This window comes from Epinephelus moara, chromosome 8 (assembly GCF_006386435.1).
Source record: "Epinephelus moara isolate mb chromosome 8, YSFRI_EMoa_1.0, whole genome shotgun sequence".
In the NCBI taxonomy this organism is placed as follows: Eukaryota; Metazoa; Chordata; class Actinopteri; order Perciformes; family Serranidae; genus Epinephelus; species Epinephelus moara.
Genome location: NC_065513.1, coordinates 4,662,685 through 4,680,043, shown reverse-complemented (window position 1 = coordinate 4,680,043; position 17,359 = coordinate 4,662,685). Strand labels below are relative to the sequence as shown.

Here is a 17,359-nt window from a genome sequence, read left to right as displayed (position 1 = left end):
GCTTCTTTGTTGAGCCGTATTTATTTGAGCCCGAGTATACGGAGGCAGAACTCAGGCTACTGGACGAAGCAGCCGCCGCAGCTCATGAGCCTAACCCTCAGCCAGCCGCAGAATACCGGAGTCGAGCACTGGAAACCTGGTGGTGTAGTTGTTTCAAATGCAAAGCAATGCCAACGGATGAGGAAAGTCTTTGCTGCTCATACTGGGAATTGGCAATGCCTGCACTTGAGAATCTGGACATCAGTACTGACGAGACTGCTGCTCTTCAGAGACCGTGTATCACCGATCACCCTGAGCGCGCACACGTGAGCGTGGAGCACAGAGAAGCAGTCAGAGCTAGATAATGGCTGAATTTTCATTTTTGGGTGCACTATCCCTTTAAGGCTTGTTATTTCATATTGTGCAAAATGTTAAAGGGCCTTAAATAAATGACAACCCTGGGCTGCCTGCATCAATGGAGCTGTGTATTTGACACTGTTAATATAAAATAGAATTTATTATGGGTCATCAGTTTCACACTAATCACTTGCAAGGATTCTTTTCCATTTTAGACATTACAAATTGTAACTTAAGAGAGGATTCATCAGCATCTCCTCAACCACATAGAGAGTGCTCTGTTCACCTGTTTGGTATCATCTAGTATGAACTGTCACAGACTGGCTGGGTGATGAAATTGGAAACTGTTACTGATTGGTTACTGATGAAATGATCAGTTGCAGGTGAAGGGTTGATGAGTCACTGGCTGTGACATGATTTAAAGGCATAGTAGTATATATATATATATATATATATATATATATATATATATATGATAGTGATAAAGGACAACATGGTGTATATACACTATCTCCCCATAATCAGGTAGGTAGACCTTAATGGCAAAAGACATGAAAAACTAATATTGGAACTTTTATTAAAAACTTGCAAAGGCATTTGCAGTGAATTCTGATATACATATATATATATCTATATATATAGATATATATATAGATATATATATTTTTTTTTTTTGGTAGCCAAACCTCATCCTGCAGTGATACACATTTTGCTTTGGGGGCACCTTTGAAAATATTGTACTCCCTGGAAGTAGAAACTGCTCTGAGCCACACTTTCATTTTCCTCTTGTTGCTGTTTGTGACTGCCAAGAATGATTGCAATTCAGTAATGAAAACTGCTTTGTGGCTTCTCTCTGTAATGTAAGAATATTTTCTAGATTCCATAAAGAACCTAAGTGTCCAGCCTAAGCCTTACAAGCATAGAGGATTTCTTCCATCTGGTTGCCAATGTGGCTGCAGGTCAATTGGTGTTGACAGTGCAATTATATAATAGCTACTGAAAAATGAGTAATAATTGCTGTCTTTTTTTCGTTAATTATATATTCATAGATAGAATTTCACTTAGTATGACACATACAAGTTAATGTGACATGAACAAAGCAGTTGTTTACTGATGTTAATTTATGTACCTCTGTGTATTAAAGTTCTTAAGATACAGACAGCTGCCTCTTACTGACCTTTGGAATCACCAAAGGAAGTAAGAGGCGATGTGTATTCACACTGGCGGTGTTTTTATGCCTTAGCACTGGTGATAGCCGTGGCCGGAGGCATTGTGTTTTCAGGTTGTTCCTCCCATTCTTGTTCAATATCTCAACAACACCTTGAGGGAATTTTTCAAATTTGGCATAAATGTCCACTTGGACTCAAGGATGAACTGATTAGTTTTTGGTGGTCATAAGTCGAAGGTCAAAGTCATTGTGACCTTGTCTGTCTTATTCTCGTGAACATGATATCTCAAGAACACCTTGAGGGATTTTCTTCAGATTTGGCACAAACATCTACTTGGACTCAAGGATGAACTGATAAGTCAAAGGTCAAGGTTACTGGGACTTAACAAAATATGTGTTTGGCCATAACTCTACATAACACTAAAAATGACAAAATTTGACACAGATGATGAAGTGATCACATTTTATATCTAAAAGGTCAACTTCTCTATGACATCATCATGTTGTGCAAAAGTACTTTCCTGGCCATTACTCACCACCATAGGTTAGGAACATAAGGGGAGACATTTGGTCAGATACTAACTTGGTGAGTCTAATCTTGGGTGTCCACCTTAAAACTGTGCTGATTGTATAGTGTCTGTGCTGTCAGGGGGAAGATGTGTGTGAAACACTCGTGTTCACAGACATGGACATAAACAGTAACTGCAACTTCAGGGTTTGTAGAGACATACAACTGCAAAGAGGTAATTCTAGTTAGTTTTTTTTAACATATTTTTTGCTTTCTCCCTGTCTTTTGTTTGTTTCTTTCTTCCAAACTACAGTTTGTTCACATCAACAACCTGAAGCTGATCTGCAGGGCGCATCAGCTCGTCCATGAAGGCTACAAGTTCATGTTTGATGAGAAGCTGGTCACAGTGTGGTCAGCACCTAACTACTGCTATCGCTGCGGCAACATCGCCTCTATTATGGTCTTCAAAGACGCGAACACAAGAGAGCCAAAGCTCTTCAGGGCAGTGCCTGACTCTGAGAGGGTTATTCCACCACGAACGACAACACCTTATTTCCTGTAAGCACATAAAAACCAAAACCATGCAGCCATTTGTTCACTGCACAGATGGTGACTGCGACAGTGGCATCAGCACTTGTGAACCCATATGAATTTTGTATTGTACATTTAGAGTATTTGCAGTGCATATATTGGTGCCAACTGTTGTTCCCACTTCGGCATTTAATGCCATTATTCTGCAGCTAAGATCACACTGAGATATTACAGCTATGTAAGTTGGCTAAACAGTATGGCTGTGCTGTTGAAGTGTTTGAAGGAATGATTGAAACAACACAGAAGTCGGCTAACCCTTGTAAAATGTTCATATTTATAAATCTCAATTTTACTTTACTATAGAAACTCACTCTGCTGAGCAAATTGCAGGTGCAGTGTTATATACAACATTTCATTTATTTTGTTATGGTGATATGTGAAAGCTAGGTGTAACATAATAAAGCACTGCACAAAAGCAAAACATACATCTACTCTGACAAATTTCAGTGGAGGTATACACTTAGTATTATTATGTAATCTCATAAATAAACATGTGAATGCTGAGAATTGATGTGTAAAAAATGACTATATCAAATGTTAGATTTCTGTACTGTTAAGCCTGTGGTACCGTCAAAGCTTCTCTGATTTCCAGTTTGAAATCCGATCTTGTAATTATTATTTTCCTGAGTGTCGCCATGCTGTTTTTAAATAAAGAAATCCAAAAATTGGAAAAAAGTAAACATCATAACTGGGGCACAAAAACAACACTATGCTTCATCATAATAGATAACCTATATTATTGGGTAGGAAACAGCATTATCTTATAACATCAGCCTATTCATGACATAAAAACAATGAGAGGAGTTGCTTTTTATGGTATTGCAATCAGATCATATCACTTGATTTAAATTCCACTTTTAAATTTTGATTTAATTCCTCTGAAAAAAAAACTAAAGGAAATTGACATTTTTAAAGTTTGGATTGTTATTTAAGATATGAACTTTAACAAAAAACCTCACTTTACAGTGGCACGGTGAAGAGCCTTTACTCTCTGCTAAAACAGCCTCGTCTGTATTAGAAAAGTACGCAGTTAAAACAGCAAGAGCTAAGAGAACAATGGCCAAGCATCAGGGAGGAGAAAACACTGAATTGGTTAACAAGTGAAGCCTATTAAGTGTGTATGGTTGTTTAAAAGAAATTAAAAAAAAGCAATATGGACAAAGAATTCTATTAAAAGTCACTAAAATGGGGAAACTCATCTGTGATGATATACTCACAGACTCAAAATTGATCCAAATTGCTCGTTTTAAACAAACTTCCTGCAGTTGTTGCATTCACTATTTCCCTTTTTCCACCAAATAAGTTCTGGTTCTTAAACCAGTTGTAATCAGGATTCTTGGAACCTTGGTGCTATCTAGTGAACCAGCCCGTGTTTTCAACAGTTTTGAGCAGAACCAGAATAAACAAGGATGTGTCATTAACAGAGAGGATTGCACAATACACAGTGGAAGTAAACAGTAAAAGGAAGATGCTGGATTGCACTGATTACCTGAGAGCTTTTGTTGTGTTATTACAGATATTAGTTTTTACCCAAAAAGACAAGCATGGACCAGCTGTTAATGATAAGAAGACCTAGAAGACTATTATATACGAGACTCTTTCCAAGCTGTAGAATATTACTGGCCCACTGATGTCGTCAGGGTTCACACTTAATTTAGTTAATTTAGATGGTGTTCCCCTGTAATGTGTTATGTTGTTGTTTGAGCAATATCCCAATATAATGATAGAGTATAACAGAAAATTCACAGGTTCTTTTGTGAAGAAGTGCTGGATTTCACCTAATTGATATGAGCAAGGATGGAAAAGCAGTCAGTCATTTCCATTCATATTTTCAAAGGCAGCTTTCTTTTCAGGTTCTGAAGTTGCCTCATATGTGTTTGTGGTTTTAGCTCTGCAATAAGAAAACAAACACATTAACAATAAACCAAAACATCAACAAATACTATGTAATGATAATGTAAGTCAAAGCATTAAAGGAAATGAACTAGCTATTCAACAGCACAAATGTTAGGAAGTGGGGACAGGAATATATGCATCAAAATAGGGAATAACCTCCATAGGCAGGTGGAATGTAACTAAGTATATTTATTTAAGTACTATTTGAGGCACTTATACTTTGAGATTTCCATTTCATGCTACTTTGTACTTTTCCTTCTCTACACTTTGAAGGCAAATATTCGATCGATTCGAAATGAGTTAATTAAATTGTGATTTTATTATGGATTAAACTACTGAGCAGTATATAATGTCATTAAAATGGGCTCCACCTCTACCAGCATCACTATCAATACATCACTATTAATACAAAAAACTGTTTGAAGGAGATTTTCCCTCACATGCAATTAGTTTGGGACAGGAAAGGCAGGAATTTCACTTGTCCAAGCCACTGCTGCATGAAGCATTTCTCAGACATTGATATTTGTTGTTTGACCTCTCTACTAAAAAAGGACATGAATAAAAAGAAAAGGCAAATACATTAAAGTCTGCCCTGACTCAGCTGTCCTGACTCGCCCCAGTTCCACCCCTGTGCCTCTTCAACCTCAGGACCCTACCAGAGATGCCCTCAAAGAGCATGGTAGTTTTTTTTCATCCCCCTTTCTAACTTCCTTTCTCTTCTTCCTTTCCCCTCTTAATTTCTCTCTTAATTTTAATCTTCCTATTGTAAGTACTTCTTTTAGTTGTTACTGTCTCCCCCTTTTGCTCCCTTTACCCTCAGTATCTGTCAAACTGAAAATCCATCCACCCACACAATCTTACACACACACACACACACACACACACATACACACAAACAAACAAAAGTGTACCAAAACAAAAAAATCTAAGCCAACTTTTCATTATTTTACATGGTAACAGTCTAGTTCCCCCGCTTGTCTTGTGCTGTTTGTTTTCATGTCAGAAATGTTACTTATCAGTTGATTAGTTGTATTGCACTATTTGTTGGACACTTGTTCTGTGCTATGTGTTTCAATGTCACTCACCAAAAAAATCACTCAAAAAGTAGGCCTGTGCCTACACCGTCCCGTCTGAACTGTTATTACTTGTGGTGCCTGTAGGCGGCGCATGTCGCCGGCTCCACTCCGACACCTCTCAGTTCTTATGACCAATGAACAGTGGCCCTGCCGTGACGTCTGCAGTCATCTGTGTTGGGGTGATTACGTGTAGCTCTCCAACTAGCAGCAGCTAGCCTGTCAGAGACAGCATTAGCAAGTCCATATCGACAGCAACAGCATTACTATTCTTTGAGGATATACGGAAAAAGGCGAACCTACAGCCACTGAGCATTTGGAGACACCATGGACCAATACTTTATCGAAGTTAATATGGTAAGAGAAAGACGACTGCAGTGAACGAGCAAGCTAATGGCAGCTAACATCGCCCGGTGGTGGTAACGTTAACTCTCATTGTTATGGCTAGAAGAGCTAGCTGACTAGCTATCTGTCAAAACATAGTCTCACAGTGTAATTGCAGATTTCCTGATGGGATTTACACTGATAAGACACAAAAGACAGAGCATTACTTTGTAGCAATTTGTGAAAGTATTTATCCACACATTAGTAACAAGGTTGAGCTAGTTAGAATACATTTGTAGCTTAGCCACGGAGACAAATTTAGTTACAAAGTCAAAATCTGGTTACTCTACATTGCAGTCATTTACGATGAGTTGCATACTTAGTAGAATTAGATTTCTTGTCTTGGCAGTAACTAATATTTACGTTAGAGGTTTGGTGCAGTTTGCATTACAAAAAAAGTACTCAGAAGGTTGTCATCTGCTTTGAGTAACACAATTATCAGCAAAATATAAGACAGCTGTGAGAGACATTTTGTCTAAAATCACGTAGGAAAGAAGCAAGCACTCTCAAAAATAAATCCCCTCGAAAGGTGCACGGCCAAAAACAGCGAAAAAATAAATCCCCTCGAAAGGTGCACGGCCAAAAACAGCGAAAAAGAGAAAAATGCCAGCACTCACAAATGTCCTTTTGGTAAATTTAATAAACCAACTTGGGTGGCAGTACCAGAAACACAGACGTTTCGACAGAAAGTCTTCTTCAGTGTGACATTTGGTCTCCCAAGTAAGTCACATATCAGTTTAACATTATTGTTAGATTCTCTGCTCTCTCAGTGGCCTGCTAAGAAGACAGACTAAACAGCCACAACCAAAATGTTGCAGCATTTGTCAGTTATTAACATAACAAAATAGCCCATATGTTATATGACGTTAATAATAAATACCACCATGTCAAAAAGACCTTGATCTTGTTGTTGGGCTCATTACAGAAATGTGACATGTTGCAAACAAGTAGCCCGTGCTTTCACTTTTGCTATTGTCATAATGGTCTGTTTTCTCTTTCCAGCTGTAGCAGAATGGAGTTACCAGACCAAACTTGTTTTGAAGGGTACTGCATAAGGACACGGCTCTGTTTCAGCCCTCACAACAAAACTCCATGCATCGTGTGAAATCACTTACTCTCCAGAAAGTGCAAATTGCCCTCAGAAAGAGACACTTAAAGGACAGGCATGTTTGCCAAGTTGAAGAAGAAGATCGCAGAGGAGGCTGCCACAGCACCTCGCAGTGGTGTTCGAATACCGCGAACCATCAGCAAGGAATCCATCACCTCAGTGGGGGCAGACTCAGGGGATGACTTTGTAAGTACTTTGTGAAATCATCACCAGTCACTAGCCTAATGCTTTGAATTTTTGGTGGGTTTTCCAGATGGTTTGCTACACCTCTGGGGCATAATTTACCATTGTTTGGAGGTTTTCTTGCATTTGGTTTTGTTTTACGTACTATGTAGTGCAAAACTGTGTCACACCTTTGTGGTCCAGTCCACAGTGGGGAATAGGGACAACTTTAAAAAATAATAAAAACAGGACAAGCCTTATTGATGAAAATCAGTACAAGTTGGTCAGTTCAATTTAAAATAGTTATTAACTGTTAATCTAAAAATAAAGAGGTAATGTTGAGACTCATTCTTGCCCATCAAAGAGACAAATCTAACTTATTATTGTTCTTTCAGCACAATATCTGTGTACTACACTACTTCTCTTAGTGTAGTGTTAAATTGGTTACTGGAATGTGTTCATTCATAACTGAAAAAAAGACAAGTCATTTTATTTATTGATTTTACAGCATAATTGATAGTTGTGCATAAAAATTCTGAGTGGAAAAGTTGACTTTTGTGAAGAAAGATGGATTGTGGTCTGTGCTCTTCTTCTGCAGGGTTCAGATCACTAATGAACACACTGCTGGCTATCATCTGTCTCTGTCTCATCTTCTTGGGGCAGTTTTCTTTAGTTGATCAGGATTATGTTGCCTTGAATTAGCATTAAGAACTAATTCTATGGGTTTTAAAGGGGCACCCCAGTGGAGACTTGCAAGAAACACATTTTTCAAAAAAATCAATATTGTCAAAATCAATGCAGAAGTGGGTGAGATATCCTGACTCTTAGTTCCCAGCGTAGGTCAAGCTAATGTGAATCGGTTGCATCTTTGTTATGTCCACATCTTTTAAACTCCATTCCCCTGTTTGTAATGTAGTTTTTCTGTCATAAATGTGCAGTCTCCCTGATGACATAATCAGGATTATTTTTTCAGACTTTAACAAGCTTCTGCAGAGGTGCACCGATCTCTGAACCCATCTGCTGTTGGTCTGTGAGCGATAAGACGTTTGGAGGCAACGGCAAATATTGTTGGTGGTTCCGGTGTAGCCAGTGGATATTTGGGCCACTTCTGTGCTCCGCTCATTTTGGCTAATACCTATAAACAGATAGCCACATACAAATGCAGATGAAAGAAAACCTAATAAAAAGCTAATTAATTTTCTAGGGCTCAGTATCAGTACTCAGCATATTTAAGATATTGACCAAAATAACCCAGTACCAAGTAATTTCTTCAGTCAAATGATACCTGCATTTGATCCATTTTGTATCCAGTTCTAGAAAAAATGGCTGTTTTTATGGTTTTACTTGCAGTCAATCACAGAAACGTACTTTGATTCAATTCAGTGTGATAAGCCCACTACCACAGCAGCTACAACCCATACAGTGTGTGGTGTGGTGAAGTCAATTGAGATGTATTTAATGGAGTTGGATGTTCAGTGTGCTGAGATGCCCCAAAACACTCAAAAGTGGCTACACATGATGACCCTGCATATACAGCATGGCTGTCATACTATTCAAATGATGGGTATTGAATGAAGTACAAAAAAAAGGTACTCTGTTGGTAATGGTGTCACTCTAAGGGGCTGTACACATAACGCATTTTTTGTGTCCTCAGATTCATTGTTTTTGATGTAGACGTGTGGCAGGCCCACTCAAACGCCAGAGTGCCGCTGTCGTGGTGCGTATGCGTTTTCCAGCACCTGTTTTTTAGGGCACTCGCCCTAAGATAAACTGAGTAAAACTTTTGGAATGCATCAGTGTGCATCGCATGTCATGTGACAAGGACCAAACGATCACAGCCAACAGACATCTTTCTCCTTCATCTGTAAATATCTGTCTGTGAAAAATATGGGGAAAAAGTTGATCATGTTAGTGCAGGGCTGCCAGAGGTTTACATCTGTCCCATGGACAATAGGCCTACACGCAAACAGTGCCTGGAAGAAGATCAGCTCTGCACTCAGGATTTCAGGTAAATAGGTTATGATATGGTGCTTATTCAGGTTGCTTAGCAACCTCAGATGCAACCTGCTGCCACACTGGCACAGAAACAAGGCAAAAGAGTAGCACCCAGCGTCTGACCTTGTGTATTCCAGGCGGCTAAAGATACGGCATGTGTACTGCCCCTAATGGTACTAGTATTGGTACTCATATTGTAATTTTTTTAAACGATACCTGGCCCTTTCATCGCCAGAAGATACCTGATGGGTTTCGAGATTGCGTTTTGGCCAATGTGTTCTGCCTTATTTGCTCTGCACACGGACTGTTTACCTCGTGCAAATGTAGTTGGCCAATACTGTTAGGACTACATACCGACTACAAACGGAGTTATTAAAATCTCCTGTTGCCTACAGATTCCGCATACATAAGCATATATTTGTTCAGAGAGATCCGAGCTACACAAAAAAATATACAAATCCTTCCACCAGTTGGGTTGTACGAACCATGAAGAGTAAACCAAACTTAATGTGTAAAATTGGTGGAATGACTTTAAAAGTTTTCAGGACATTTCCTCCTTGCTCTCTAAAATAGCTAGTATGCAGCTATAATCATCACACCTGTCAGTGTAACCAATGATCAACTTGGTGTTGTCTTCAGTCCCAGAGCTTTGTAAAGTGAAACAAACATCTCCATACTCCATACATACTGCACAGTGAGGGGACGTTTTTCGCTCTGACTGGGTTCTCACAGGTGGAACAGGAGTTTCGGTGATCTGCAGAGGCTGAAGCCAATTAATGCAACGTGCCTCTATTTCAGCAGTTAAACTGTTGAATGAGGCAGTGAACACAGCAACCTCTATGACAAATCAACCCCATGTTATGTTGAATAACCTAGCTCACTATCAACTCAAGGAATGTGTTCATTATATTTAATAAATACCAGTTTTTACTAGTTCTAATCTGTTATATGCCAACAGGTTCTTCCGTGAATTTCACTACATTGAGTTCTTTTATGGGAAGATAACAGAGCACGCTCAGTGTGAAAATAGCCCCTTGAATGTTTGTAGATGCTTTGTTTGTCCACACCACACACAGCTGGTATTTAGGACGGGTGTCTAAATGTTAGAGATACTCTGGCAGCTCCTGTCGATGCTGATGGCTTTGAACCAGCTACATTAGTAATCCCCTTTGTGACACATCCCAATGTGCAATATCACTGCCAAATGTATAGATATCAACAGAATCACATCTCTTCTTTCAGTGATGTTCTCAGAAGAATAAACAGCTCTGTGATAGAATAAATGATTTAAACTACAGTTCTTAAAATGCAGTAAGACATCAGGAGTTTAAAAACACAAGATAAATGTCCCCAGTTTTTTTTATTTGTAAGTACTCATGGTGAAAATAGAAAGAAAGGAAATTTGCCTTTTTTTTTTGAGGATGTCATTGAATGGGTCAGGGAACGGGAGATAGTAGGTTTTATTTTTTAACATTGTTCACACATTGATTGCATTCCATTGTTTCCAACCCAGCCATAATGGAAAATAGATTGAAATAGATCGAGGATCGACTGATGTCATATCATTTCTCACATGTCATTTGTCACTCTGAATTAGTTGTGGAAAGTGTAAATAAAATTTAAGGTATTTGGGTTCAGTTCTATGACAGGAGTCCTGGCTGGCTTTTCGAATAGTCACCAGTCAGGGCAGTTCTACGTAACAGGGCTTGGGTGTAACTAACATTGCGTTGTATTGATTACTCAGTCTTAAGACCAGCCAGTCTAACATGAAACCCTGTTGATTCATTTCCCGTGTCACAGCAGAACACACTCACAGCTGACTTTATCAGTTTTATTCCTGAGTGTTTCTTCTTTTTGGTTGTGGCTGCTAATTTCACCTGTTCTTTTGGGTTCTGCAGAGCACACTGTGCTTTTTTTTTTTCCTATATTGTTTTAAAGAGAAATGTTTTTGTCATAGCTTTGTAAAGGAAATCCATGTCTGTGGTATAGCTTTGTTCATTGGAGCTAACAGGGGAGTGAAATCCCTCACAGGGAAGCTAGACTCCTGAGGCCGTTGTGCTGTCTCAGTTGCACTTGGCTAAATTATTTAGTGCAGTCGCTGAGTAGCAATACTGCCAGCTAACATGTGGCATTGTGTTTCTGGAACAAAGTGGGTGCCACAGTTTAGCCAACTTCAGGGTTCCTACGCAAGTATGGAAAGTATGGAAAAGTATGGAAATTAATTTGATCAATTTCTAGGTATTAAAAAGTATGGAAAATGAAAAATAAAGTATGGAAAAATATTTATGTTTCCAGACTATTACCACTGTTCTAAAATACTGTTTTCTAAAACAGAAAATTAGGTATTTCCAAAAATAATTTAATCAATCCGGATCGTGTTTTATGCCGGGCCAAGCACAGTTTATGTGAGAGCAAATGTCTGACAAAACATCCCGCCCCTTTTACCTGATTGACAAGTGATATGTCCAGTCGCTGCCCCATGATCCTCCTCCAGCCCCCCAGGTATCAAGTTTCACTGCAACACTGCACCTTCGACAAGAAGATGAGTTTCACGTGGTTCACAATGGGTAGATGCAAGTTTTTGGATGGATGGCTTGACAATACCCTATATAAATACTGGTTGGCCAAGGATTCCCAATTCACACACAGAGCTAGATGCAAGCTTTGTGTGAAATCGTTTGACATCGTCAACATGGGGGAGAAGGCGATTCTGAGCCACATGAAAGGAAAAAACACAGATGTCTCGTTACTGCATTGCTTGCACCCAGAGTCCCAACCTTTTTGCCTCAGCCCAGACATTGAACTTACCTGAGTTTTTATTTGCATGCCATTATGGTACTTGGCTACAATCGCCTATTAAGAATAATTAAATATGATGTGAAATATGATAAACTGATATATTTACTCAGATGGTGCATATTCTCTGAAAAAAAAAAAAAAAAATTAGGGTATGGAAAAGTATGGAATTTTGAAATTCCAAATGTGTAGGAACCCTGCAACTTGTTTGCATGACAGGGACAGGTGCCATCTTTTCTTTCTGCATTCATTTCATATATTTTTATTATTCCTGTAGTACAACAGTAATGGAGTTTGAAAATAAAATGACATTCTGTGATGTCAAACATCAGTTTTTATGTCCAGGAATTCCTGAAAATTTTGGACTAGTCACCAGATTATAGAGAGTAGCCAGTAGAGCAGTGCTACCTGCAGAGAAAATAACAAGTTATCACTGAAATGCATTGGACATGCTTGATGATTTCTGACTGTGAAAGAGCAACTGAAGATGGATATTTGCTTGTGTGTGTGTGTGTGTCTTCAGGCATCAGATGGCAGCAGCTCCAGGGATGACCTTCCCGCACAGCTTCTCAGAAGGAATGATCAGATCCGGAAGCTGGAGGCCAAGCTATCAGGTAAGACATGTCAGACTGGAGCGATTCAGCCCGTAGCTCTCAGTAGCCAGGATCAGAGAAATTGAAACCCAGGTGTAGCTTGTGATGCACAGGACTGTAAGTAATAGATCCTATCATAACTGTGTGATGATGAAATAACATCAAAATCATTTGGCCAACTCCTAATGACAAAGGCTGAAGCATTAACAACAGCAAAACTGTATCAAACCATCCCTTGTAAAACTCTCACACAACTCATGCAGTATAATCCAAGTCTCACTTATCCAGTCGGATGCTCAGCACTTCCCAAACACATGCATTTTCACTAAAACATTACAATTTAAAACATGTTAGTATGATCAGTCTCATGCACAACTGAGTAGCGTGCCCTATGCGCATGTGTTTGAACTCTGTTCATGCAGAGCTCATACACGTGCCTTACAAGTGTTCAGGGTGCGCTACCAGGACCCCAGGTAGTAAAAAGAGTAAAGAGATGTTTGTATATCACTCGCTACTTTTTTTTAAGCATCACAAAAACTGAAAAATGACTTGTTTCACTATCAGGATTTGATCAGTTTGCTCGTGAGTTGCATGATTAAAGCAGCTGTGCGGAGCTTTAGGTTTTCGTTGATTATAGCGCCCCCTTTGGTCGAAGCGGTATGACACCCACAGCCTGGTGTCGTAAAATTTCAACTGCAGCTGGCATTCGGCTTCATTGGTAAAATCTCGACTGCAACCGGCAGTTACAGCATGCATTTGTTTTGGAGAGCGAGAGGAAAATCATAAATGTTCTGGTGTAGCTCTGAATTTCTTATAAACTGAGGACAACTGCCTGCTGTATATTTGTGTTCATGGTCACAGTCACACATAATTTTGTGGCGTTTGTTGTACTAGACAAAAGCGGTCCACATCAGCTAACATTACATTTAGCTTGCTTATAGCTTCCATGTCGTCATATATTGAAGTGAAACAACGTCTAACAAGTTGCGGTATATTCTCTAAATAAAAACAAAAATTACATACCTGTCGATTAGGAAAAGGGCCAACTCGGGATCAGTTTTAAAACCTTTCAAATCTCTCAGCTCTCTCCACTTGGTGAATGCCCGACCGAGGCTTACACGCGTTTGGGCTCGAGCCCTATCACTGTCCCGTTTAGCCTTCTTCTGTTCTTTTTCCTTTAGATGGTGCTCCGTCTTTATCTGCCATGACATCGAAAGTACAACCAAGTCCTTATAGATGCATCTGGTAAAATGCAGGCTCCTTCTTCTTCTGTGGTTTAATCGCTGCGGGCGAGCAGAATCACTTCCGCCTCAGGTGCCGTATTCTGGTTTGCTGACTTCCGCTGTGTGTCCGACCCGAGCGAGGCTACGCTAAATAGCCATATAGAGAAAGGCTTTTTTGTCGCAGTTGGGTTCAAATAAATATGCGGATCTTCAAGGGGGGGTGATACGAACTAGGGACAGTTTGATAAATGGTAAATTGTTCCGCACAGCTGCTTTAAATCATTTTATCCCCATTTAAGTTAGCGGAGCACTAAACCAGAAGTTAGCCATTCAGGTGGTGGAGATAAGACGCTCAGCCACACTTGGTCGTGCCCTGCTGCTGTTAGTCTCTAGTGCGCCTGCTGTATGAGCTTCATGGTGCGGAAAGTAGTGCTGATAATCCCCAGATCATTCGGGCAATGTTATGCGTGGCAGCTGAACCATTTTGGCTTCATGCGCCACTGACCAACTTTCATAGGAATGAACAGGGCCCCGCTTTCATTGCTGTTTCCAGTTCTCCTAATACATCAATGTGCGCTACTAACGGGTGGAAGTGTTTTATATAGTAACATTTTAGTGAAAATGCATGCGTTTGGAAGGTCCTGAGCATACGACTGGATACACTGCAAGAGTTGTGTGAGAGTTTGTAAATGGATGTTATGATGTATTTTTTCTGTTCTGAAACGTGGTCCCCAGTGACTTCAATTCATGAAGAATGTTCCCCTTTTTTTGCATTCTCCATTTACCATGTAGGTGTGCGAGAAAATCAAGAGTTTTAATTAAAAAATCAACGTAACACGCAGTGAGTAATTGATATACAAATGGTCATTTTGAGAGTGAAGTATTCTTTTAACTTACTGTGTTTTTTCCAGAAATCCAGATTCAAATCTTGAGTGAGTAAATTTGGCAGTAAGATGGTGGCAGCTAGTTAATAGTGATAGTGTCAAAAAAATTTTTTGCCCTTCACTTCCTCAGCGATCTAAATGTACTACAAAGTTTGACAGAAGTTGTGTTTGCCTTGGAACAACAGTCCCCTCCCTGTTTCTTATTTAAACTGGATTTCTCAAACCCTACCCATGCTGCACAGAAGGTGTTAGCTGTGCTTGCAATATCTGCCTTGTTAATGGTGATTCAGTTGTCTCAGAATGAATACTTTTACTTGCTGTTTAAATGTTTGCTTGGTGTATATTCAGTGGAACACAGTCCTGTCATTAATGAAGTTTTAGGATGTTTTTTTTCCTCCTCCTCTTAGTAAAATAGCTCATCTGTCCTTTGAGTGGTTTATGTGACTTTGCACCCTTATAAAAAGTTAAGGGTCGCACATTTTCATGTAGCCTTTTAACCAGTATGGTTTTCTCAGATAAGAAAATCATTAATAGTTTTACCTTCCATTATTTCTCAGTCATGTTTTCCCTTTTGCTTTCTCCCTCTTATGTTCACTTTCTCTCCTTCCTCTCTCTTTATCGTCATCTGCCTGTTCCTCTTCCTTGTTTGTGTTTTGTGTGTGTGGTTGTGTGTTGGTGTACGTGTGTGTGCGCGTATGTGCTGTTGATACCCCATCCCACCACCCTACTTCCCAACACTAGACTACGCTGAGCAGCTACGAATTATGCAGAAGACGAAGGAGAAGCTTGAAATTGCATTAGAAAAGCATCAGGATTGTACGTACCTCTACTCTCCTCCCAATTAGCTTCTTTTCTCTCATCTGTCTGTCGGCCGTAATAAACCATCACCTAGTGTGCCATCAGTTCCTCCCACAAAGACTTTTTTTCCCCCCAGAAGCTAATATCATGGGTGTTAGAGGTTTGCTTTGGGAGTGCTGAATGCTCTGTCCTTTAAATCTAAAAATCCACCCTCAGATCTTTTACACTGGTGTTCTTTAAGTGTATTGATTTCAGAGTTATGTATGCATTGTCACTTTCTTTGTTGGTGTACTCACTTTCTCTTAGTTTGAGTCAGTTGGACATATGTGTATAAAAAACGCAAACTGTATCATATAAATAGAGCTCACTAGCTACCCTACCTATGCATACAAACCTTAATACCTTTATTGCAGCCACATCTTTTATTTAATTATCACATTATTAATTATGTCTTGTGGCTGCATTCTGGTCTGTTGGGCTTCCTGCCAGTGGAGAAACTGGGATATCCGCTTTTGTCAATGTGCTTTTGATTGTTTTTGTGACATCAGCTGTCCAACACTGTGGATATTTGTGGTCCTGAGTGTGAATTCTAATGTTTTTGGGGACCTTTGCACCTGGCTGACATTTGAATTTGTGCAAAAGAAATATCACACTCTAACCCCCAATGTCCACAGGACGAGGCTGTGTCATGTTCCAGCTCTGTTACGGCTGCTGGGGAAGATGAAATAGCATTCCTTTAGATGCGTGAGCCAAGGTTCTCAATCGCAGGTCTTTTGTCTGTTTCACTCATAGACCCTCTATAAAGATGGACGACACAGCAGCTCCCAAAAGTGAAACCAAAACATCTTGACTGCAAGTATAGGTCATAAATCCCGCCCCCTCCATATTAATGGATGGGACATGGGCCAAACTAAAAACGTCAAGTACATGTCAAACATTTTGGGTTGTTCTTATCATGCTGATGTTCCAGCATGATGTTCCAGTGTTGGTTTTCTGTTAAGTTTGGTTATAACTAGTAATTTGATGTTAAAAAAGGGAGATTGAGTTCATGATTGACAGCTGTGTGTGCCAGTCGGTGTGCTCCCAATCAAAGGCGCTGCTCGTGATTAGTTGGACGGGTGTGTGAATGGGGACTCGATACCAGTGGAGATTGCGAATGCTCCAGATGACACACCAGTGCAAGGCGGCAGCGGCCGTATCCAGGATATTTTGGCTCCATTTTTCTACAGTAGGGGGAAGTGGAGACGTGACGTCCATCTTTATATACAGTCTGTGGTTTGACTAACATCTCACTCTAGGTTTATTTTGGCCAGCTCGCATCTCTAAAGTAGGCAATTCACTTGTGAGCCAAAAGATTAAAACCACCAGCAGATGAAGAAAGTAACATTGATTGTCTTGTTACAATGTAATGTTCTGCTGGGAAACCATTCGTCCTGGCATTTATGTGGACACCACTTGATGCGTTCCACCCACCAAAACATGTTCAACAGCAGACTAGGCGCATCACCACCATATGGTGCCATTTTTGAGGGCCAGTGCCATGAGGGGGGTACTTGGTCTGCAACGGTGTTTGGGAGGGCGGAGCATATCAGGTAGCATCCACATGAATACCAGGAGTAAAGAATACTCTCTGGAACACTGTAACAAGGAGATCAGCGTTAATCAGTTGGTCTGTCAGTGGTTTCAGTGTCGTTGCTGATCGGTGTATGTGAACTGATCACCAAGTGACATTAAATTAATATCATAAGTAATCTCTCATCAATTTTTCAATATGCAGTGCTGACAAGTAGACTGTAAACTTCATTGAAGAGGCGGCTGCTGAAGAACAGCCTGCTTGAAGATGC

At 39.9% G+C, this 17,359-nt stretch overlaps 3 protein-coding genes across 5 annotated transcripts in view; 2 read left to right on the top strand and 1 right to left on the bottom strand.

The window, feature by feature from the left end:
* LOC126393931 (serine/threonine-protein phosphatase 6 catalytic subunit) overlaps positions 1-5,084 on the top strand; it is a 12,748-nt gene extending 7,664 nt beyond the window's left edge. Inside the window, exon 7 of the mRNA XM_050050382.1 lies at positions 2,326-5,084. Within this exon, the coding sequence (XP_049906339.1) occupies positions 2,326-2,574 (249 nt within the window). The 3' untranslated portion in view covers positions 2,575-5,084. The remainder of the gene's footprint in view (positions 1-2,325) is intronic.
* The window catches only part of LOC126393944 (coiled-coil domain-containing protein 106-like), a 613,357-nt gene that overhangs the window by 53,316 nt on the left and 542,682 nt on the right, over positions 1-17,359 (bottom strand). The window lies entirely within an intron of this gene.
* The window catches only part of golga1 (golgin A1), a 39,154-nt gene continuing 27,549 nt past the window's right edge, over positions 5,755-17,359 (top strand). For 2 of the 3 annotated variants that reach the window (XM_050050336.1, XM_050050334.1), the window contains exons 1-4: positions 5,755-5,929; positions 6,959-7,250; positions 12,541-12,631; positions 15,459-15,533. In XM_050050336.1, the coding sequence (XP_049906293.1) occupies positions 7,122-7,250; positions 12,541-12,631; positions 15,459-15,533 (295 nt within the window). In that variant the 5' untranslated portion in view covers positions 5,755-5,929; positions 6,959-7,121. The remainder of the gene's footprint in view (positions 5,930-6,958; positions 7,251-12,540; positions 12,632-15,458; positions 15,534-17,359) is intronic. The other variant, XM_050050335.1, reaches the window with a different exon arrangement.